At 31.5% G+C, this 25,609-nt stretch overlaps 1 protein-coding gene and 1 long non-coding RNA gene across 3 annotated transcripts in view; both read right to left on the bottom strand.

Moving 5' to 3' along the window:
* LOC124356067 (longitudinals lacking protein, isoforms A/B/D/L-like) overlaps window positions 1–25,609 on the bottom strand; it is a 288,880-nt gene that overhangs the window by 19,536 nt on the left and 243,735 nt on the right. The window contains exon 4 of one of the 2 annotated variants that reach the window (XM_046807235.1): window positions 632–1,620. The exons of the other annotated variant lie outside the window; for it this stretch is intronic. Within the exon in view, the coding sequence (XP_046663191.1) occupies window positions 1,331–1,620 (290 nt within the window). The 3' untranslated portion in view covers window positions 632–1,330. Of the gene's footprint in view, window positions 1–631; window positions 1,621–25,609 lie in introns of those variants that run through there. 2 annotated transcript variants of the gene reach the window in all.
* LOC124356077 lies at window positions 15,428–19,786 on the bottom strand. The gene is made up of 2 exons (XR_006921789.1): window positions 16,924–19,786; window positions 15,428–16,311 (listed from the first exon to the last, which is right to left on the bottom strand). It is a non-coding gene; the product is annotated as an uncharacterized LOC124356077 (long non-coding RNA).

Genomic DNA, 25,609 nt, shown 5'->3' with positions numbered 1-25,609 from the left:
GAGATTTCTGTTTATTTTATTACAGTATGGAAGCATTGAACAGAAAATCTAAAAATTCATATTTTTCAAAATATTTATTTGTGTGATAGAGAAGAAAAGTGTTGCTCTAAGAAACGAGGTTATTGTAAGAATTATATTTATTCTGGAAAAGTGACTAATTGAACAATGACCTTATAAGTTTTGTTCTCTGCAATTATAGTTGTTAAATATGACTACACTATTACTTGTCACACTGAAACAAAGTGATTTCTTCTTTGATTACAAGGATAAAAAAGTTATTTTATTATAAAAAATTGTTATATTTTATATTATAACAATAGAAAGATAGATATACAAAAAGATGGAGTAAAAATATCACTTTTTGTTAAATTTTAGGATAGTAAAATTGTTGTAATGATGTAAAAAAATCGTACCCACAATATTCTTTGTCCATCTATGACTTCATTAAGTAATTACACATTTGTAATGATTACATTAGTATTGGAAATAGTTACTAATAAACAATAAATAGCTGTTACTTTTTTATTCCCATTCATTAAAATTATATGACTTATTGTTTGTTATGATAGTAAAATAAATCTTTGTTTAGAAAATGAAGAGAAATAAATTAAATACGGTCTAAAAAAGTTTATATAGAAAATTCACTAATAAAAACATTTTAAAGTTTCATGTTTTAAAATTCAAAGACAATTAAAAAATCATGTTGTACATTCTTTAAAACTATCAGAATACCCAGAATATCACTTTGATATTTTATTTTTTATGTTTTACATGGAACTGGGGTTCAGAGCATACAGTTTGTAGAATTAATATGCTTATAAAACTGGAAAATGTGTTTTTGACAGTTTAACACTAATAGATATGTAGAAACTATCTGTTATCTATACACATGCAATACTGGCTGGACTACACATGCCCGTAATACTGTCACTCGGTACATACCTGATATGGGCCAAGCTTTACATTAGCGCAGTGTACCAACTGTTATAAAATAATTAGAATATAGTACAGATTTAATGTTAGCTAGTGCTGTTAGTAATTAATTTGACTGCAATTAAATTAATTATCTTTAAAATAATGTTTTCTCTGATACATGCAAGTTTGCTTACTATATTTGATCTGAAAATTAATAAGTCTAATAAAAAATATCAAAATATAATAATTTGAAATTCCAACATTATCTAACCTACCACAAACTTGGGAGGGAAGAATTGTACTTTAAAATAGTAAAATAAAAATTATTCTCTGATTTACAATAAAGCGATTCCTGTATTAAATTTGCACTTAATAGTTTCAATTCAACTTAACCTCCCACGGTGCTTGTGAGAGGTTAAAATGGCCTGGGCATGTTGGCATGCTTAAACCCTATGTGGGCTTTGAGATTGCCCTTTAGTTTCGTCTTGTGAGGGCAGTACGGGCAGTTAAATTGGGGTTCTTTGCCGCACTGGTACTTCTCGTGAGTGTAGAGCGAGGAGGCGAGTTGGTACGACTTGCCGCACGCTGCACACGAGTACTTCTTCTCTGCCGACTTGTCCTGAGGTGTGAGCGGTGACGCCATCTGTATCAGCGGAACCAGCCAGTCGGCCGCGTTCTGGAGGTCTTGAGCATTCACAGCAGCACCTGCAACCCCGATTGTGCGTCAGTGTTACACCTCCACTGAGTCTTGTGTAATCAACAAGATAGAATGTACTTTGTACTTTACACGTTGTTATGATTTTGTTATTGTATTTGATGTTGCAATGATAAATATTCCACAAAATTATAAAAAATGTTACTAGAAACTGCAACATACTTATGCAGTTTTACCCAACTAAAAGAAATCATCTTTTATATAACTTTTGAATTTTATTGCCAAAAACATGAGTTAAGGAACTTGTAGATAAATTTATTACTAAATGGTATAAATAATTTAATTTATAAAAGGAAAGAAATGTTCAAATGATTATTCTATCTTAAACCAATAATCAAGTAAAGATAGTTTGTTCACAATAAGATTCACAATCAAAGTACATTCTTCCTTTAAACAACAATTAATAGATAAGTAACTTACACTATAATATTTCTATAAACAGTATTACCAATTTTAATCCCGTAACCGATAGAGTTGCGGAAAGATTGTTAAGATTTAGACAAGGAAATTTTTAAGGTCGAGGAATATATACAAGGTTTTGTTATAAACAATTTATTCTTATCTCAAAACTGAAAGTAGTTGAATACAGAAGTTTGCACAAGGAGTGTTTTACTAGCAAGTTATTACATGTAGCCTACTTATAAAGGTGATTCACAAATGAACTAAAATGAAACTGACCACATGGAACCATTTACAGCTAGTGAAAATATCAGACCTAACATTTAATTTAATTGTGGAACTACGCTTTCTTAGTAATTTAAGAAGTAACAAATATTTTTGGAACTCTATTTGAGTATTTAAGTTCAACAGAATCAAACAAAACCTTAGTAAGCATTATTATAAGTGTTTCTGTTGTAAAATTTTATATATTTTGACAATTTCTTTGAATAAGTAATACATAGCTTACTTTTACAATGTTTTATTATGTAAAATTTAAGACGTTCGTTTATTTGTATCTAAAGATAACTTGTTCAAAAAGTTTACTGTAAAATTATTCACACCTTCACCAAATATTTTGTTGTATGAATTAATTTTCAATCTGTGTTGAAAACAAATAAATTTTAAAACATAATGTACAGACATGATAAGTACTAAATAAAAGTATGAAGTACGGAGAAAACCCACCCTTGTCTTCATTCCAGTTCTTGGCTTTCTAACAATGTTTCTCCATTGGTCTAGCTAATTTTATCTCATTTCTAGTCTTCAGATCGTAGCTATATTCCTCTGGGCTTGTGGCTCACCCAACATTACTAGAAAGTACAGCAGAATATGTATTAAGACATATTTACTTGAGAACAAACACCACAGCACTGTATAAACAGATAAAACTAAAATACAAAATTGTTTCTATCCAATATTGTGAATGTTGTCAAGAAAAATAAACAAATTCGATTAAAATTAAAAAGTAGAAAACGATTTACTTAAAATCCTATAGAAATATTTGTAGTGTAACTTCCAAAAGTGTTTAATAGAATAAAATAAAATAAAACACCTTTACACTCTTTCTAATTTTACTGATTACTATGTACATTTCGAATTCAGTGACTTCATAATCAAATTAAAGTAAATATAGATCAAAACAAAAATCAAACTAAATTAACATGTGTTAGAACTAACTTTGTGGCTAAAAATTGTTAGGTTTATTATATCAACTACCTAAATTATCTGACGGACTTTGAAACAGAATAAACTAATCACACATAATTAAATATATCATTTAGCCACAAAGTTAGTTCTAACACATGCTAATTTAGTTTGCTTTTTTGTTTTTGTTCTTAATTTATTTTTACATTAACCTAATGTGTACCTGATGATGGATTCAAAGAATCCAAAATGTACATAGCAACAATAGTAAAAGGGTTAAAGATGTTTTATTAGTTAATTCTAGAAACTCAAATGGTTGGTAATCTTCTTGCATATTATATATGTGTTACTTTTTATATTTTTATTTTATATAAATAATTAATAAATGATACATTATGCATTTATAGTTTTTAGGAATGTCACATAAAATTAAATAGCATCTACTAAAAATCTTTTATTATAGAAACAAAATAAAATACATATATGAATCGTTATAGTACAATTATCATCATTAATATACATACATGAACAAACAATAACTATAATGTTTAAAACAATTCTGCAGTATACAGAATGATATTTTGTGTTAAAACATGAATGGAATAAAATTAATGTTTTACTGGAACAAATAAAAATATAATAAATAAAACCAAAGTAAAATGAAAATAAAATTCACTAATCAAGAGGCACAGGATCATAAAAAAGCGAGAAAAGGTCGAATTAACATAAAAAAAAAATTACTATGGTAGCCAACTTGATAAAGATTGCCATTCTTGAGATTGACAGAGAAGCTAGTTTTGGAGGGTATCAAAACTGTAACAACATGAACGATGACAATTGTCTCATATATTTTCTTACCTTGACACATTTCAAAACCAACTGTCAGACATGTAAATAAATGTAAAATCCACATCAGCTAACCATATTCATATTTCTAACCCTCTTGATACCAATTCATTGTGACTACAACCAAAACTAGCTTTGCTAATGAACAATTTATTTCTTAGACAAAATCCTGTGACAACTAAAGAAACACCAGATTTTGTGCTTATACAAGAAAATTTGCTTTCAGCTCACAGGCTATAATAGGTCATAAATAATCAATGTAAAAGAACAAGATAACCAACAAATATAAATACAGAGTTATAAAACATAAGTTTGGCTATTGTGCCATTAGTGCCATTTTAGTTTTTATTGCTTCTATACATCCCCATTAATGGAAATTTATACAATATAAATATTATCAAACAATCAAAATGATTGTCTTGGTAATTTTTACCAATTGTGAAATGAGGAATCAAACTCTTTGCTTGTTTTGTGTAAGAATGTATTTAGTTACACTTTTGTAGTTATATTGGTTTTTCTGAAATCTAAAATTATAAATTCGTAGATTAATAATAATGTTTATACTAAAAGTATAATAAAAATATTTTTCCTTTAAGGACCACTCAGATATACTGTTAAACCTTTACTATTTTTCTCTCTTATTTTCGTTCACAGAATTATGCACAGTATTTAATCTTAAACAAACAACTTAAATCTTTATGCGTATTAACAAGTTTTCAATATTCTCTAAACTATTTTCATTTATTCAACAAATAAATCTCACAAATTTTTAATGGTTAATTAATAAAAAGTAATACACATTTAAAAAAAAGTATTTGAATGTACTTGAGTTGTATCTTTAAAATGAGATGCAGAACTCAATGATCATTGATAAAGAAAAAAGGTGTAGAGTTAAGATTGTTTTTATAAAAAAAAAATCTGAATTGTTTCAGTGTAGGCAGCTTTAAATAAATAATTTTAAATGAAAGTAAAAAAAAACATTAAAGAAGATAGAAACTAAACTCAAAAGAAATGTGAAGTATTTATTCCCCAATAGAGAAAGAATAATGGTCTAATCACGGATAGGACAAAAATGATCTATATTCCAAGAAATATTTAAACTGATAGCCATTGAATATTTGGTGAAAGTAAAACCCAAGTTAATATCCTAGCTAAAGTAAAGTGACACAAAAACTGTGTCGTTTTATGTAAACAACATTTTATGTAAATGTTTGTTCACAAGGAGATTTAACTTAAGTCTTTTTTATTTTGATAGAAATGTAGGTTAGTAATGAGTAATGGATTAAGAACAACTGAAAGAACTGATACAAGGCCAAATCCTTCGTAAAATATATATATTTTTTTTTGCAAAATTTTATTATTTCTCAACATTATCTCCTTCCAGCTCTACATATTTTTCCAATCTATTCCAAATTTGTAAAGCTGTCCAAAAAATACGATTTTGGAAGTTCTTCCAAATAAGCATTTGTTTGCTCGAAAACCTCCTCGTTTGAAGTGAAATGTCATTCGCCAAGCCATTTTTTTAATTCATTTTTTTTAAAACGGGAAAAAGTCACTGGAGGCAAAATCTGGCGAATACAATAGATGTTGCAACGTTTCGAACTTCAATTCAGCCATTTTGGCCGTTGACCACAAGATTGTTCTAATGAGTTAGCAAACGTGGCAACCATCTTGCGGACATTTTTTTACTAAAAATTTTTCATGCAAAAATGAAGTGACTACACCTTGTAATATCCCGTAGCATCAACTATTTCGTGCACTTTAATTCCTTGATCATTCAAAATTACTTGTCTGATAATTATATTTATTTCCCTGGTAAATTATTATTTATTTTTATTATTTCCCTCTTAACAAACAAATGTTTTAAATCCTACAAAATATAAATGCCATTTATAGGATTTTCTAAGGACTTATTGAACAGCCCTCGTATCTACAGCATATTACAAAAATAGTCACAGTTCATCATGTAATTATCAATTATAATTTTTGTTGTTCATGACTTGGTCTGACTGCTCAATTGTGACACTGTCAGTGAACTCCACCACACTATGTTTCTAAAATAATTTTGTTATAAATGTTTTTATTAAAAAAAATATAACAGATACAAATTACAGAACTATTGCTATTGTGTTTTAGAAGATTTAAACCTTCTACAATCTTAGCAGAGTCCATCTGGCAATTCTGCCAGTGATTCCTTCCAGTGGACCCTTATTGTATGAGACTTGAGATGGACCTTCTGCTTGGTGGCATATGGACAAAGGGGACAGCGGAACATAGGGGCCTGGTTGCACTCGTATTTAACGTGACGCCAGAGGGAACGCTGGTGCGTGTAACCTTTTCCACAGACAAAACATTTCACTGCTTTTCCTTCTGTATCTCCCAAAAGCTTTTTCTGTACTTCCCAAAGGCCTGCAAAGAAAAAGAAAGTCAGAAATGATAAAAGTGTAGCCTACACTTAATCTGAAATAGTGTTTATTAAAATAAATTCACCATCATGCACGCTCGTGCGCCCGCACGCACACACACACACATATGTACACTAATTTAATTTTAAAACAGCAAATCTTTTACACTAAATAATTATTAAAATTATACTGCATTAAGAAGTAGGATTCATCAATATTTAGATAAATAATAATGAAATATAGATCAATAGTTAAACCTCCACATAGCTCAAACTTCATTCGGCAAATTCAATCCATAACTATTTTAAAGTGATAAAGTGTTGTATAGTTTAAATGGAAAAGGTCAACATTATTATGTAAATAAAAACAACTATTCAGATACAGTTATTGGAATTATCTTAAAACATGGTTAACAGTTGACTGGCCCAGAGTTTATAGAAGGTTTCCTGTACCCTCTTAAACTAAAAACAATATATTTTCTTTTACAGCAAAGAAAAGTGATTACCCATTTATGTTTACTATTCCTGAAAATATCTACTACTCCACAAGTTGTTGTAAGATTGTAAATATAACATCGAAATTAAGGGAGTTATCATCCATTTTTGTTTTCAAAAGTCAACAAACAAAAATATGACCATTTCTTTAAATGCTAGCAGTATATAACTTATGAAATTAAAATGGGTTAATGTCTTAAAATCCTCCCTATAACTGTATTCATCAATGAAAATAACTAAACTGTGATATAATTAAATTATGACATTACGGTACCTTAAAATAAACATTTAGCTAATGAATACTTAGTTTGCCAAATTAATTGAAATACATTTATTATAACTGCCGGCAGATTTCGACATATTCCTGATTAACTATCATCATTGAAGAAGGAGTCCAGAATATAGTTCCAGTCACACACTAAATAGTGACTTTTATATTTTCAAAATATGTTGAAAATGTAATAATACCTGAAAAAAAAAAAAAAAACGTTAGTAACATTTCAATCCTCCTTAGAGCTATTAAATAATATTTTACTAATTTCAAGTAACTACATATTTAATTACTGTACTAACTTTACTAAATAGATTAGCCTTTTTAAATAAATTAATTACCATAAACCTCGTTAATCAAGTTATAGATTAAACTACATTAAAAGAAACATGTAAGATTACTTTTAATTATGGCACCATTTGTAATATTAATGACAACAAATTAGTAAAATCAATGTCAATGTAAATCTAAAAACTATAGTTTTAGTAAAATATATTATAATTCATAAAATTTGTATGACAATAGACAATAGACAAAATTCTTTATTCATAATCTTAGAGATCAGAATGGTGGTCACAATACATTAAGATTTTAAATTTGTTTTAAAGTTAACAGATACATCTGGTAAATAAGTAGTTCTTACATATAAGCCAAATCTTCTATTTGGTAGGTTTTACAGCCAAGTAATTATTAACGTTAAATTTCTTCTTCACTCCTCCAGCGAGTAAAATGACCGTTCTATAAGCGATTGTTTCAAGGCTGACTTCAGTCCTTTTCTTCAGGAATAAGGTTAAACAGTTTCCTGCCTGTAAGAAGGTTTCTTCTCAAAGAGTGCAGTATGGTGTAGTAGAAAGTGGAAGTTTGATGCATGGCGGGAATTGTGTGAGCGAATGTCATGACCTCGTAGTAGTTATTCTCTGTCTGCGTGGTCGATGACTTCTCTGATATACAAGCCAGTAATTTATATAATTGATATCACACACTGGCGAGGGAATGTCGTGGCCTCGTAGTAGTTATTCTCTGTCTGCGTGGTCGATGACTTCTCTGATATACAAGCCAGTAATTTATATAATTGATATCACACACTGGCGAGGGAATGTCGTGGCCTCGTAGTAGTTATTCTCTGTCTGCGTGGTCGATGACTTCTCTGATATACAAGCCAGTAATTTATATAATTGATATCACACACTGGCGAGGGAATGTCGTGGCCTCGTAGTAGTTATTCTCTGTCTGCGTGGTCGATGACTTCTCTGATATACAAGCCAGTAATTTATATAATTGATATCACACACTGGCGAGGGAATGTCGTGACCTCGTAGTAGTTATTCTCTGTCTGCGTGGTCGATGACTTCTCTGATATACAAGCCAGTAATTTATATAATTGATATCACACACTGGCGAGGGAATGTCGTGACCTCGTAGTAGTTATTCTCTGTCTGCGTGGTCGATGACTTCTCTGATATACAAGCCAGTAATTTATATAATTGATATCACACACTGGCGAGGGAATGTCGTGGCCTCGTAGTAGTTATTCTCTGTCTGCGTGGTCGATGACTTCTCTGATATACAAGCCAGTAATTTATATAATTGATATCACACACTGGCGAGGGAATGTCGTGGCCTCGTAGTAGTTATTCTCTGTCTGCGTGGTCGATGACTTCTCTGATATACAAGCCAGTAATTTATATAATTGATATCACACACTGGCGAGGGAATGTCGTGGCCTCGTAGTAGTTATTCTCTGTCTGCGTGGTCGATGACTTCTCTGATATACAAGCCAGTAATTTATATAATTGATATCACACACTGGCGAGGGAATGCATTCCTCCAGCTCTCTCTTGGACCGAGATTTGACATTATCCTGACTGCTCTTTTTTGAAGTGGTAAGATTTTTCGTAAGTTTCCTGCTGTTGTACCCTCCCCCCTCCCCCCCCCCCCGATTACTAGACAGTATCTTAGATGAGACTCAAATAATGCATAGTAGGTGGTTCTTGTAGTCACAGTATCACTGACTTGCATTATCCTTTTTAAGATGTATAAACACGAGTTCAATTTCTTGGAGAGTTGGTATGACATTGTTTCTATGGAATTAAGACTGTCTCTATTTCTATTTACATCTATAAATCAGTATAATACACAACAATACATGTGGGAGTGACACAAAACATATAAACAAAACTACCACTGCACTCCTCCACTGTCCTAGCTTTCCACCATCATCAGGTGACATGCACCATCACCAGGTGACATGCACCATCACCCGGTGACATGCACCATCACCCGGTGACATGCACCATCACCAGGTGACATGCACCATTATCAAACTCAGTGTTCATCATATTTAAATGAAGCTTCATGAACAAAATTTCAAGTCTGTAGTCAGTTTGTTTTTTAAATATCATGCAGACAGATAGACTTTGCTAAAGCTCAGCCAACAGAGATAATGCATTCATATAATATTTCATATATATTATGAGCCTTACAATTTGCTAATAATGACAGTGGCAACTGTCACAACTTTGCATTATCGGCTGGTGTAATACTAAGATTGTGTCATGAAATACCACCAGATGGCTTGTAAATAATGGCAGTGACAACTGTCACAATTTTGCATTATCGGCTGGTGTAATACAAGATTGTGTGTTGTGAAATACCACCAGCTGGTTTGTAAATAATGGCAGTGACAACTGTCATAACTTTGCATTATCAGCTGGTGTAATACTAAGATTGTGTGTTATGAAATACCACCAGCTGGTTTGTAAATAATGGCAGTGACAACTGTCACAACTTTGCATTATCGGCTGGTGTAATACAAGATTGTGTGTTGTGAAATACCACCAGCTGGTTTGTAAATAATGGCAGTGACAACTGTCATAACTTTGCATTATCAGCTGGTGTAATACTAAGATTGTGTGTTATGAAATACCACCAGCTGGTTTGTAAATAATGGCAGTGACAACTGTCACAACTTTGCATTATCGGCTGGTGTAATACAAGATTGTGTGTTGTGAAATACCACCAGCTGGCTTGTAAATAATGGCAGTGACAACTGTCACAACTTTGCATTATCAGCTGGTGTAATACAAGATTGTGTGTTGTGAAATACCACCAGCTGGCTTGTAAATAATGGCAGTGACAACTGTCACAACTTTGCATTATCAGCTGGTGTAATACTAAGATTGTGTGTTATGAAATACCACCTGCTGGTTTGTAAATAATGGCAGTGACAACTGTCACAATTTTGCATTATCGGCTGAATAATGCAAAATACATAGTATTACGATTACTCTATTCGAGAGTCCTCTGGAAAGTCCACTTTGCGTACTTTATCATCTTTATTAGTTACATTTTTTTTGTACAATTTATATTTATAGGTCATCCCTTATATCTGTTGTGATTTTGGCATTGTGTTCCTGGCAATTTTGAAACTAGAGGTGGTATTTTCTAAATAAGATGGGTATACTTAAATATTTGATTTTAAAAATACAAATACCCACCTTTCTATTGGATTCTAATCGGTTTTCTGAATTTAATTGTTTATTATTATTTACATCTTAGCATGAAATAACCAGAAGTTTCACTACAGTTGTGCTTGCACGTTTACTACTTGGACTATTCCTTGCTTGGAATCTCTTTAATTCATTGTATTTAAGATTCTTTTACAAAATTTAGTACATGAAGTTGATTTTGTTCTCTGCTGAGCATTAATGAATCCAATTAATCGGAGGAAGAGGGGGTTGAGATTGGCAAAATTTCTTTTTTTATGTTTGTCTGTCCGCAAGATATCTCGAGAACGATTAGCCTACAGACAAACTTTTACATGAAGTTTTCTATATAGACAACATTAATTTTAATGGTGGTGCATATTGCTCACAATATCTGGCTTTAGCGAAGCTCAGGATATCTCAAAACCGGTTTCTGTGCTAGATCTAAAATTTTGCATATTTTACTAACACTTTGAAAGCTGGCACTATTCCTTTTTATGATTCTCTATCTGTTTTTCACAGACTATCTTGAAAATTAATAAATTGAACTATTTGTTTGAAATTTTGCATGAATCTTCATTTCTACATATGCAATATCGAGTTTGATGACGGTGCACATCCCTCGATGGAATTTGGCTGAATGTTAGCAAAACTTAGTGGAATATTTATAAAACATTTTGATGTAGAGGCTTTAGAGTTTGCATGAATCTTCATTTCTACATATGCAATATCGAGTTTGATGACGGTGCACATCCCTCGATGGAATTTGGCTGAATGTTAGCAAAACTTAGTGGAATATTTATAAAACATTTTGATGTAGAGGCTTTAGAGTTTGCATGAATCTTCATTTCTACATATGCAATATCGAGTTTGATGACGGTGCATGATGGAATTTGGCTGAATGTTAGCAAAACTTTCTTTAGAGTTTGCATGAATCTTCATTTCTACATATGCAATATCGAGTTTGATGACGGTGCACATCCCTCGATGGAATTTGGCTGAATGTTAGCAAAACTTAGTGGAATATTTATAAAACATTTTGATGTAGAGGCTTTAGAGTTTGCATGAATCTTCATTTCTACATATGCAATATCGAGTTTGATGACGGTGCACATCCCTCGATGGAATTTGGCTGAATGTTAGCAAAACTTAGTGGAATATTTATAAAACATTTTGATGTAGAGGCTTTAGAGTTTGCATGAATCTTCATTTCTACATATGCAATTTCGAGTTTGATGACGGTGCACATCCCTCGATGGAATTTGGCTGAATGTTAGCAAAACTTAGTGGAATATTTATAAAACATTTTGATGTAGAGGCTTTAGAGTTTGCATGAATCTTCCTTTCTACATAGCCAAAAAATTGATTTTTATGATTATGCTTGTCTATCCAAATAATTTTAATAAGCTTTAATAAATTTGTAGTTTAGGGAGATATTTTGAGAACGAACTGCGTTATGGACTTGAATATATCATGTATCTTCAAATATGAGTTTAACGATGGTGCTTATGAATCCTTATACATATTTTATTTCGCTCAGGTTGAATTATCATTGAACATGATTGTGTTCTTGAATGCGACATTATTTTTACTAATGCCCATATTATTTTAATGTAGGTCAAATCTGGCTAATAATCTGGAAGGTGCAGTGTGAACTGTCTATATCCAGCCAATACAGCATCTATTTGATACATTTTATAGAGGATTTTGTCTATTTCACCATTTTGTAAAGTTCTGTTTTTATTTATTTATTTAATGAAATGGAATGTTCCACAACCCGTCTGATTTTTAACATTGTGGTTGGAGCTTGATTTTACTATTCGCTGTGGTATTCACCTTTACAATTTCTCTCTCATCACACAATGTTTTCAGTTGATCTCGTACAACTTTGAAATGCTCCACAAGAACTGAGAAGTCGACTGCCACACACAGATGTCACCAAACAGTATCAGCCATCATCTTGTCTCACAAGACCTCTATTATAGAATTGAGTTTTGTGAAATTCTGGGTTTGACTGGAAATTTGTTTTGAGATTCTTGATTTGTAAGTGGAATTAATGAAAATGCCCAAAATTAATTAATTGTAACATTGGCTATGACCAAATTTTACAAAATTTGTGGGACTGTAAACAGTGGTAGATTATATTTAGCCAAAGTTCTTTAAAATTTTGAAATTAGAATTTTTCAAAGATTTTTTATTACATAAAGTATAACAAAAGTTTTGATAACATTACACGTATAAACAGTTAGCCGGTAAATGTTGACCCTTAGTTTCCACGGCTATGTCGTAAACTAAAGGAGCAGAATGCCATGTCTCATGCTGGTGGAGAACATTTGTGCCATGGTTATAACAGTATAACACTACAATGTTAGTCACTATAATGTGTATAACAGTATAACACTATAATGTTAGTCACTACAATGTGTATAACAGTATACACTACAATGTTAGTCACTATAATGTGTATAACAGTATAACACTATAATGTTAGTCACTACCATGTGTATAACAGTATATCACTACAATGTGTATAACAGTATAACACTACAATGTTAGTCACTATAATGTGTATAACAGTATAACACTATAATGTTAGTCACTACCATGTGTATAACAGTATATCACTACAATGTGTATAACAGTATAACACTACAATGTTAGTCACTATAATGTGTATAACAGTATAACACTACAATGTTAGTCACTACAATGTGTATAACAGTATACACTACAATGTTAGTCACTATAATGTGTATAACAGTATAACACTATAATGTTAGTCACTACAATGTGTATAACAGTATATTACTACAATGTGTATAACAGTATAACACTACAATGTTAGTTACTACAATCTGTATAACAGTATTTTTGTTTCTATATTAACTACACTGGAAATTAAGTTTTTTGGTAATTTGGTATTTTATAAAAAGGTTATAATTTATTTGATAACTATCTTGACAACCACAACAGCAACACTTTTCCTAATTCAATGTAAAGTACACTATCAACTGATTAAATGACTGAACATTTTATATGTTTTTACTACTCAACAAAATATTTTTCAAGTTTCTTTCATTTTATTTAAAGATTAAACAAAGGTTTCATACAAACATTCAATTTATAAAAAAGGTATGTATTTTATTAAAGTACAAATATGTGGTAACAAGTCTCAGTTTGTTTTGTGAAGAACATGAAAATAACAGTGTACAAATAAAACTAACAAAGAATATAGAAGATTAAAAGATAACAATACCTAATGACACTTGAAATTGCACTTGGAAAACACAGAAAATATGTGTTAATAATAAACACAAGAAACAAAATAAGTCAACATATCACATATTATTTGCTGAATTTAAAAGCAATAATCAGATTAGGTTTTTAAAACTTTCATCTGATGGTGGAACCAGTCTTTCCCCTCATCACCATGGAAAGACTCTATCAAGCTTTTGTAGTCTGTGAATTTGTCTCTGTGTATGGCACGGATGTGGATCTTGAGGTTTGAGCTGTGCTTGGAGCAGTGCGGACAGAACGGGCACTGAAATCTCGGTTCTACACCACACTCAAACTTGCGGTGCCTCCACAGTGTCGAGTACTGGGCGTACACATTCCCACACTGGTAGCACTGGTGCTGGCCTTCAATAAGAGACAACAATTACTGTACACTTCAATCTGCTCATCCAGGTGTTGGTGAACATATAGTTTTAAAAATCCTCAAGCAGATTCTTTATTATTGATGGGTGTAAAGAGGTGGTTAGGAAAAAATATTGTTTATATTAGAAAAATATCTTGTGTTTAATACTGATTTATTATGAAAAACTTAGTTTTTATAGGTACACTTGCCTTAGCTAAACTTTGTTTAAGGTCAACAGTAATAAGAACAAATTTTTCTAGTTTTCAAATGAACTACAAATACAATGTGTGTTTAATAAATAAACTTCTAAATAATAAGGTTGTGTATTTTACACATTTGATTTTGTATTTTGACATTAGTCTGTGTATCAATTGTTTTTTTTTTTTGTCACAAATACGGTTTTAGGCCATTTGTAGCTACAAACCACTGAGGTTTTAATACTATCAATATCCATACCAGTGATTTAATTAGTAAAAATGGAGCATCCACAAAATGTGGCTTAAAACAGATAGAAGGATAAATATACAAAAAAGGGAATATGTGTTTAAAAGATAAGGATAACCTGATCTGATAAATCATTGTTTGGATAAAAAGAATGAGCAACCATTTTCAAAAACCTGGTCCAAAATAACAAAGATTATTAAACTTATGATTTGCCCTATTTTAGCTATTAAATTGAATATTTTTGAACATAAATATTCTATTCTATGCATACATACACAAGTCAATGAATTTCAGTATTTTGTATACCGTAGAAATAACTAATAAAAGTTTTTTTTTAATAACAATATAGTGGAAATAAATAGCAATTTCATTTTCATAAAATATATTATTACAATCACATCAGTAAAATATTCCTCTGTAAGTGCAGAACAATTTATAATGTAATAGGTATGCATATAACAGTTATTTATGTTTTATTTGATTAAAACTTCAGATTGCTTTAAAAATGTAACATTGTTTAAAGGACATCAAACTAATTAAATTCAATCCACAATGATTATATGTTTATTAATATGCAGATTCAAACTATTAAAAAAATGTTGTTTTAAATAGACACATAAATACAAATGTCATTAATAAATCCGAATTTATTTTTGTAACTGACAACAGGAACTGAAAAAGGCACCATAATTACAATATTACAGATGGATGGTCATTTTACAATATTACAGATAGATGGTCATTTTACAATATTACAGATAGATGGTCATTTTACAGGTAATGTATGCAATTTGAGTCTCTGAATCATAATACAACTATGAAAAATATATTTAACAACAATTTACTTCAAAATATACAACAATTCAAATTTTAGTGTGTTACACGTATACTGTATTTTTTAGAAAGAAATTGATCACTACGCAGTTTAGCACTATTGCCAGTGCTTTAATAATCTAACAACTGAGCTTACAGGGGGAAAATGGTACAATGCACAAACAGCAAATACAATATGTGGTATCTTGATAACTTCATTGTACTTGGTTACAAAAAACTTCTGATAAAATTGTTTTAAATGTAAATGTATTAATAGATAATTGCCTGAAAAGCAAAATGTTCTGATGTTGCAAAGATAATTTAAATGTTTAAACAATTAAAGAGTTTTTTTTTCAAATAATGGCTTCAGGCAATGGTGATATTCCACTCATTTTTGAAGCTCATGGTTTATAAATATTTCAGTGAGTGAGAAGGAATCTGATGTCAGTAAGAAAGGCTGCTGTCAAATAATACCATACTTGCAAACCAACATCACAATGATTTATTAAAGGAACAATGTGCGGCTGGATCAGGTGGCATGTTTCACTTTGATGTGTTTTACCAGATGGGTCTTCAACTTGGTGACATGTGGACAGAAGAAACAGCGGAACTGGGGTGCTATGCCACACTGGAACTTGCGGTGCCGACAGAGGGAAGGCTGGTGTAAGTAGGCTCGCCCACAAGTCTCACAAACCCATCTGCCTGTCGAACACACCAGTCAAGAAATATCTGTCAGTACCAAAACATTCCAGTACCGCTCAGTACTGCTGCAGAGCTCACATTCATTATTTTGTGAAGGCTATAACTGGTATACCAATTTAACAAATTTACTTTCTCAGGCAAATTTGATCCATCAATATGGTGTAACTTTATCATTTCTCACCGAATGGCATTAATATTAATATTCCAATAACAACTATAAAGACGCTATTGTTATACATGATATCACAACCAAGGGAGTTTGAATCATTGCTATTACAATCTCCGGAACTGAGCTTCCTGTACCAAATTTTATTCCAACTATTTATAACCTGAGCTTAGCATGCTGGACCTCAGTGACATCATGTGCACATGAAACAATTGTAATTTACTGTAGTCTCAAAATTTAACTTCCAAGTGGCGTGATTACAATAATACACCATCAGTTCCAATCAAGGAATCTTCTACGCTAAATGTTTTACAATTTACAATAAGGTAAATGTTTTTTTTTTATGTTATTAATATATGACAAAAAATATTAATTCTATAAAATAAGCTACTGTTGCTTTGGATTACTTCTATCTAGTTCACAACTAACATAAGCTATATGCATACCTTTAATTATTGCATCAACTGTCTTCAGGTGTAAAACATTTAAATTACTCATTTGGCAGCTTCCACACATAGTTTTATAAAATCTAAATAAGTTCGAGAAGAAAGATCACAGATATTTCAAACATTTATCAACCAGTAAGTTCCAAGACTGTATTATCACTTATTTAGAAAAATTTTATTTCAGAAATTTAAATTAACCAGGAGTTAATATTTTAAACATGAAATTAAATAACAATCTTGTCAATATCTTGACTGCCGAGAATAAAGCTGTGCTGGCTGCCCAGGTGAGTCTTAAGATTGCTGCGTTGTTTACTGCGGTAGCTGCAGAACGGACATTGCAGCTGTGCAGTGACGCCACACTCTCGCTTCAGGTGTGCTAACATGTTCCGCCGCCACTTGTAGTGTTTCCCACATTGCGGACAGGCACACTGCTGCGGTTTGCCTACAACACACAGCTGTCAACTTAAGATTGCTGCGTTGTTTACTGCGGTAGCTGCAGAACGGACATTGCAGCTGTGCAGTGACGCCACTCACTCGCTTCAGGTGTGCTAACATGTTCCGCCGCCACATGTAGTGTTTCCCACACTGCGGACAGGCACACTGCTGCGATTTGCCTACAATACACAGCTGTCAACTTAAGATTGCTGCGTTGTTTACTGCGGTAGCTGCAGAACGGACATTGCAGCTGTGCAGTGACGCCACACTCTCGCTTCAGGTGTGCTAACATGTTCCGCCGCCACTTGTAGTGTTTCCCACATTGCGGACAGGCACACTGCTGCGGTTTGCCTACAACACACAGCTGTCAACTTAAGATTGCTGCGTTGTTTACTGCGGTAGCTGCAGAACGGACATTGCAGCTGTGCAGTGACGCCACTCACTCGCTTCAGGTGTGCTAACATGTTCCGCCGCCACATGTAGTGTTTCCCACACTGCGGACAGGCACACTGCTGCGATTTGCCTACAATACACAGCTGTCAACTTAAGATTGCTGCGTTGTTTACTGTGGAAGCTGCAGAACGGACATTGCAGCTGTGCAGTGACGCCACACATTCGCTTCAGGTGTGCTAACATGTTCCGCCGCCACATGTAGTGTTTCCCACACTGCGGACAGGCACACTGCTGCGATTTGCCTACAATACACAGCTGTCAACTTAAGATTGCTGTGTTGTTTACTGTGGAAGCTGCAGAACGGACATTGCAGCTATGTAGCGACACCACACTCTCGCTTCAGGTAATATGTTCCGCCGCCACTTGTAGCGTTTCCCACACTGCGGACAGGCACACTGCTGCGGTTTGCCTACAACACACAGCTGTCAACTTAAGATTGCTGCGTTGTTTACTGTGGATGCTGCAGAACGGACATTGCATCTATGTAGTGACACCACACTCTCGCTTCAGGTAATATGTTCCGCCGCCACTTGTAGCGTTTCCCACACTGCTGCGGTTTGCCTAAAACACACAGCTGTCAACTTAAGATTGCTGCGTTGTTTACTGTGGATGCTGCAGAACGGACATTGCAGCTATGTAGTGACACCACACTCTCGCTTCAGGTAATATGTTCCGCCGCCACTTGTAGCGTTTCCCACACTGCTGCGGTTTGCCTAAAACACACAGCTGTCAACTTAAGATTGCTGCGTTGTTTACTGTGGATGCTGCAGAACGGACATTGCAGCTATGTAGTGACACCACACTCTCGCTTCAGGTAATATGTTCCGCCGCCACTTGTAGCTGTCAACTCTAGATTGCTGTATTGTTTGGGGCAGAACAAACTGTGCAATTCCTTTGGCTTGTGAACTAGTTTGCTGTCTACAATATTCTTATAAAGTAATGCAAATAATTCTCTGTATCTAGAACACTATTGTTTGGGGCAGAACAAACTGTGCAATTCCTTTGGCTTGTGAACTAGTTTGCTGTCTACAATATTCTTATAAAGTAATGCAAATAATTCTCTGTATCTAGAACAAATAACACCACACAGTCGGTAGCAGCTCAATATTACAAGCTGTGGTTATGAGGGAAGGCCGAAATAGCAGAAATATTAGGGAAAATTGCAGCTGCAACACTGCCATTGCTAATCCATGATGAGCATTCAGTGCCTTTCTCTAATAGGTAATCACAGACACAATAATATATAAGCAATGGTCTGTATTCACATTTGATAGGGTGTACCTAAAAACCCTTCAGGTAATTACAAATTCTTTGTGAATACATAAAATTATTAATTTTCCTAACATACAAGGCGAGGAAAAAATATTCAAATTCTTCAGCAGGCTACAAAACTAAATGGATAAGTCATTTTAGGATGAGGGAATATAATACATGAGTTAAATTATTTGAGGATTGTACATTTCACTAATGAGATTTTATATTAATTGTGTAAAAATCTCCTTATTTGGTTTTTCTAATACACATAATTGATTTCTGTGAATGTTAATTCGGAACCGTTAAGTTTTAATATGCAGCTAATAATTACGAGCTGTAAAATTGGAACCAGTGACTGACCTCAATGAAAACATCAATTGTATGGAATACGTGTACCGTATGTATGTACAGGTACGTATGTAGGAGCAGCACATCAGTGATCACATAAGTCCAGTTAATGTGCTGCAAGAGGCTGACTGATAGCTCTAGTGGGGCTCCCTTACTGTGCAGAGAGTAACCCCTGTTCACCGTAGTGTTTCACCATAAGCCAATAAAATTCTTAAGCTGATTGTACGAGATACATCATTTGTAATATTACAAAAAATAATGCAGAAACGTAGATTCCGGTACCTAGAGATTATTGTGGAAAAATAGTGGAAAAATTAACTTAAATTATCTTTACATCTAATCATCACTTACTTTTAAAGTTTCCCACATAACTAAAAACCTTTTCCATTCAATTTTCTTATAATTATAAAATAAATTTTTAGTATTTTTGAATATAAATTTTTATACTCTCAAAACATTTAAATATTTTCAATTACTACATTACTTTAGGGTTTAATTCAAAATCATAGCTGAATTTTCAATCTGAAATAGAATTGAAAGTTTTTGTGATTACAAGCTTGAATCCCTCCCTCTTTTTTGAAATTTCTATGTTCAAGGAATCCATGCATCAGCAGAACAATAAAACTTTAAAATAGGACAACATTGATGTCTTCCACAAACTGCAGAAAGAAGATGATGCAATATAAAGTATAAGTTGAGGGAATACACTCAAGTTTGTGTAAACGTATGTCTAACAAAGACAGCCTTGCTATCGAAAGGCCTCAGAACAATAAAACTTTAAAATAGGACAACATTGATGTCTTCCACAAACTGCAGAAAGAAGATGATGCAATATAAAGTATAAGTTGAGGGAATACACTCAAGTTTGTGTAAACGTATGTCTAACAAAGACAGCCTTGCTATCGAAAGGCCTCAGAACAATAAAACTTTAAAATAGGACAACATTGATGTCTTCCACAAACTGCAGAAAGAAGATGATGCAATATAAAGTATAAGTTGAGGGAATACACTCAAGTTTGTGTAAACGTATGTCTAACAAAGACAGCCTTGCTATCGAAAGGCCTCAGAACAATAAAACTTTAAAATAGGACAACATTGATGTCTTCCACAAACTGCAGAAAGAAGATGATGCAATATAAAGTATAAGTTGAGGGAATACACTCAAGTTTGTGTAAACGTATGTCTAACAAAGACAGCCTTGCTATCGAAAGGCCTCAGAACAATAAAACTTTAAAATAGGACAACATTGATGTCTTCCACAAACTGCAGAAAGAAGATGATGCAATATAAAGTATAAGTTGAGGGAATACACTCAAGTTTGTGTAAAAGTATGTCTAACAAAGACAGCCTTGCTATCGAAAGGCCTCAGAACAATAAAACTTTAAAATAGGACAACATTGATGTCTTCCACAAACTGCAGAAAGAAGATGATGCAATATAAAGTATAAGTTGAGGGAATACACTCAAGTTTGTGTAAAAGTATGTCTAACAAAGACAGCCTTGCTATCGAAAGGCCTCAGAACAATAAAACTTTAAAATAGGACAACATTGATGTCTTCCACAAACTGCAGAAAGAAGATGATGCAATATAAAGTATAAGTTGAGGGAATACACTCAAGTTTGTGTAAACGTATGTCTAACAAAGACAGCCTTGCTATCGAAAGGCCTCAGAACAATAAAAATTTGAAGTATTGGTTTGTGTGTTCTAAATGTAGTGATTATGTTTTTTATTTCACTTGAGGCACATAAAAGCACACATTTAGTTAGTTTTGTTCTACAATTAGTTATTGATTCCAAAGAAATTTGTATATTATTAAGAGCATTTGAAACAGCATTAAACAACTTACTACTGTATCACAAAACTTAGCTAAAAATTATGTTAAGTGCAAATGTTTCTTGAGAACCAAATTCAATTAACTGCTTCTCAACTGCTTCTAAATTCAATTTTTATTGTTATACGATTATTTACAATAACAACAATAAATTAATTTTGCAATTAATGTTTGTTTCTCTTGTCCAGGGAGGTAGGAGTTACTGACCCCATCTGACAGATGGTCACAGAACACAGTTATTCATTCAGTAACTTTTTAATCAAGTTAATTCCACACTAATTATAACTGAATAATTACATGGACATATTGTAGTATCTTAAACAAAGTTCAAGTGTGAAATTTTTTCTTTTGTAAAATTAAATATAATCCATTTTTCAATATTAGTTCCCAGATTCTGTCTGGAGTCATTCTAATTGTTGTCAGGACACTGTCAGTGACAAGATTATAACAATCACCTCGGGATCGTGAGTCATATAATCAACACTGTTAAACTGATGCAGAGAATTATATATTTACAAATTACTTAATAAACATATTAATGGTTAAGACAGTAAAAACACAGGTTTAAAAAGTAAACAAGAATAAATTTATTACAGCATTTATCAATATTAAACACAAAATATACAAAAAAACAGTAACTCTGTCCATAAACCTCTGTGGTCAAAATATACAGACAAAAAACTATTCTCAAAAAACAACAAGAAAACACATTAAAATTGAAAACTTGTTAACATACTGTGACATGTGTAATGACGTGTTTATGCTTTAATAACTGAGAATTAATTTAAAGATCAACATAAGAACATATAAAATAGATTTATCAGTGTGAATAAAATACTTTTAAATAATCTCAGGTAATTTTAGGACAAAAGTGATATGACTGGAGAAGTAAATCACAAGGGTTGTATCATTATATGGAAATAACATTAACTCTTAAGTACTTTAATTACTTAAAATTGTGATGTTAACATTAATTAGCTATAAAACTAGTCTAGGAAAGAAAGAAGGTATAAAATATATGTGATGTTTAAAAAAATAATCATTACAAACATTAATTGTTTGGATTAAAGTTCTGGAACAGTTCAAAATAAAGAATTTACTAGGAGTATTTTATACTAAACAAACAAAAAATACTGGTATTATTAATGTAAAACAGTACAGCTGAAGGAAAATTCCACGGGAAATTGGAAAATTAAAAAACTAAATGTAACTATAATAATTACACAACTTGATCCAAAGTCCAAAATATTACTTACATTGGAAAATATGCAATTAATTATTATAGGAACATTTAGTAAGCTTAAGGGTAATAATGTAAACGTAATCTGAACAAGATAAAGAGTAATAATAAAAAACAAATCAAATTCTATAAGGAGTTATGCTGATTGAATTAAAATATTATTTTTCTCACTATTTATTAAACTCAAATAATTGAGTAAAACACAAAAGCAATACTTTTTAAGAATTGACCTTCGCTTTAGCACATGGATAAAAGGCAAAAATAAAATGTCACTGGCATTAAAAAAACTTTAAAAAATACAAACAGATTAATAATACAACTTTGTATTTAAGAATAGACATACCAGTTTATAAACAAATAAATTTAATTATGTTTTCACATTTCCATTAAATGTTTTTATAGTTCAAGTTTTAAGAATTGACAAAAAATAATTATTTGATATCAACCAAACAAAGCAAATTTTGAGTATATATAATGAAAATTTGTAATCAGAATACATTTGTCTACATACATTATAAATATGTAAATAAGGTGGGTTTTACAAGAGTTTGGAACAATATTTGCAAAAATGTTCATGTTGTTACAGTTTATATTATCTTTGGTGATTGGTAAAATAACGAAATATGCTTTAAATCTTATCTGACATTTAAAAAAAGTCTTCCCTTAATTCCTGCCCACAAGATTACTTCAGCCAGGACCTCAGAAGGAGAGACGTCTGTGAGGTGGTCGATTCTCAGTTCTCTGTACCTTGCTCTTGACTTTATACTCTCTAATCAAAATATAATTATCACCTATAGCGTAATCAAATAATTTTACTCTTGAGTTTTAATTAGAACTGAAGTTAAGCAATAAAAGTGTTAGTAATTTTAATGAACGTTTGAAAACATTTTTTTTTTTCAAAACTTCTTTGTACAAAAAATTGCAAACTCTTGTTTCAAACTTCAGTGTACATATGGCTAACAGAACTTTATTTTTCTCTTCCAGAACATAAAATACACGTTAGAAAATGTTTAAAATAATGATAAAATATCTGTATCTAGCACAAAGGGTGCTAAGCTATGTAATCTAAACTAGGAGGTATTTGGTAACATTGCTGACGTAAATGTTGATTTAGATTCTAGTCTGACTTCTTAAACCTAAGTGATGCTATTATTTGTTAACTAACTTACTCAGTAACACTATATGTACAAACAAATCGATCTTAACAATAACAAAGGTAACACACGACTAACTCAAAATAAAATAAGTTGTGCAAAAAGCAAACTTTATGCTTTGGATTGGTTGAATTGTACAAAAAAGCACGGTAAAGTACAAATGTAATATACTATTAAGCGAGTTATCAAAATTAATGGATCTACATGAACAAAAACTTTACAACAAATAAAAAACGTGATGTAATAAGAATGATAAAAAACAAAATCTTCTAATAGAGGATTTTTTTAACAGTATTGCTAAATATAAACAAATAGTTTGGCTTACAAAATAATTTGGCAAAAATAAGGAAATTTAACTTTAATACAGTTTACTTGAAAATAACAAAAATGTGTAACACTGTTAATATTATAACAATAAATTAATCAATGCCAAAAAAGAGTATAAATATAAAATAGTATTTCAAATACCATTACACTCATTAAGCTATGCTCCAAAATTTTCTAACAATGAAGCATCAATACAATAAAGGCACATTTAAATATTTTACAATTGAATTCACAAAATGACAATGCAGTATTAAGTTTTAAACATTGTTAACGTTAATATCAATTAAAAAATATAGCTTGAAAAATACTTTCTTAGTTAAACAGATGTAATACTATTATTACAATTATTAATACTTAATCAATACTCTGCTATTTCCAACTTGCTAGAATAAACAATTCTGCAAGATAAATACATAATGAATTTAATGTTATATTTCATGTTACTAAGGCATACATATTTAAGACGTACAATGTGGTGAGTTAAGTATTACAACATTTTAAAGGCAACAGTGTATGGCTATAGAAAAATATAACTATTAAAGTATTAACATTAATTTCTGTGTAACTTTTTATGTTAATTTATATAAATGAAACAACAGTTTTATGGCCATAGAAAAAAATAAAGTACTTATATTTGTTTCAGTCTAACTTGTGATGTTAATTTATTCCAAGAGGCAATAAGTGTATGGTCATAAAAAATATAAATATTAAAATACTTATATCAATTTCACTGTTTCTTGTGATGTTAATTTATATCAAGAAGATAACAGTTTGAAAAATAACAAAATCTATTAAAAGCTATCACTTGGAATCATAAGCCTACAGTATTTAAAGAATAATTATGTATTAACACAACCAATTTATTTTAATGCTAATGACTCATGCTTTGATTAATTAAATTAAAATTAAACTCATAGGGCACATTTTATTTCTGATCAGTCTGTCCACAGCTTCAAAAGCCACATATTGTGTACTAACACTGATACCACCTCACAGTTCTTTACAATACATATTTGAAGCAAATTTTAAAGGCACATAAATAGAAGTGTACTTTTATGATTGAAATTAATTTACGATAAAAAAAAAGATTTACAATGAACTTTACTTTATTTAAATTGTACATATTTACTTAAAAAAGTAATAAAGTAAATTTGTTAAATTCTTGAAATACTTTACCTACTATATGTCCACAAGCAAATAGTAAAATAGTTCAATAGTACAAATGTTGGTAGTCATTATTTTACACTGGCAATGTTATACAAAATGTTTATATGGTACTGGAATTTTGGCACAAAGAATTATTAATCACACAATAATACTATGACGATAAACAGATGTAGATCCTGATATATCAACATAGCTTACCAATTATAAAACTAGGAATCTTTTAAAGTGGAAAATATTTGTTTAAAGCAGTAAGGCACGATAAATGCACTTAGACTGAGTAACGCCAAACGCCATGCGTTGTTGAAATTTTAAAATCCTTAAAATAAACAAGTCATACAAATACTTGTTGAAAAAAATATAGAAAAATATGGGAATGAAGTGGAAAAAAGAGGAAGGTAATGTGTTTTACTTAACTTATGTAACATAAGTACATTTATAAATTTTAAGTTGTAGAAATTAAAAATAATAGCTTGATT

Source organism: Homalodisca vitripennis, chromosome 2 (assembly GCF_021130785.1).
Source record: "Homalodisca vitripennis isolate AUS2020 chromosome 2, UT_GWSS_2.1, whole genome shotgun sequence".
NCBI classification, from domain to species: domain Eukaryota; kingdom Metazoa; phylum Arthropoda; class Insecta; order Hemiptera; family Cicadellidae; genus Homalodisca; species Homalodisca vitripennis.
This window is presented reverse-complemented; position numbering and strand designations above follow the sequence as displayed.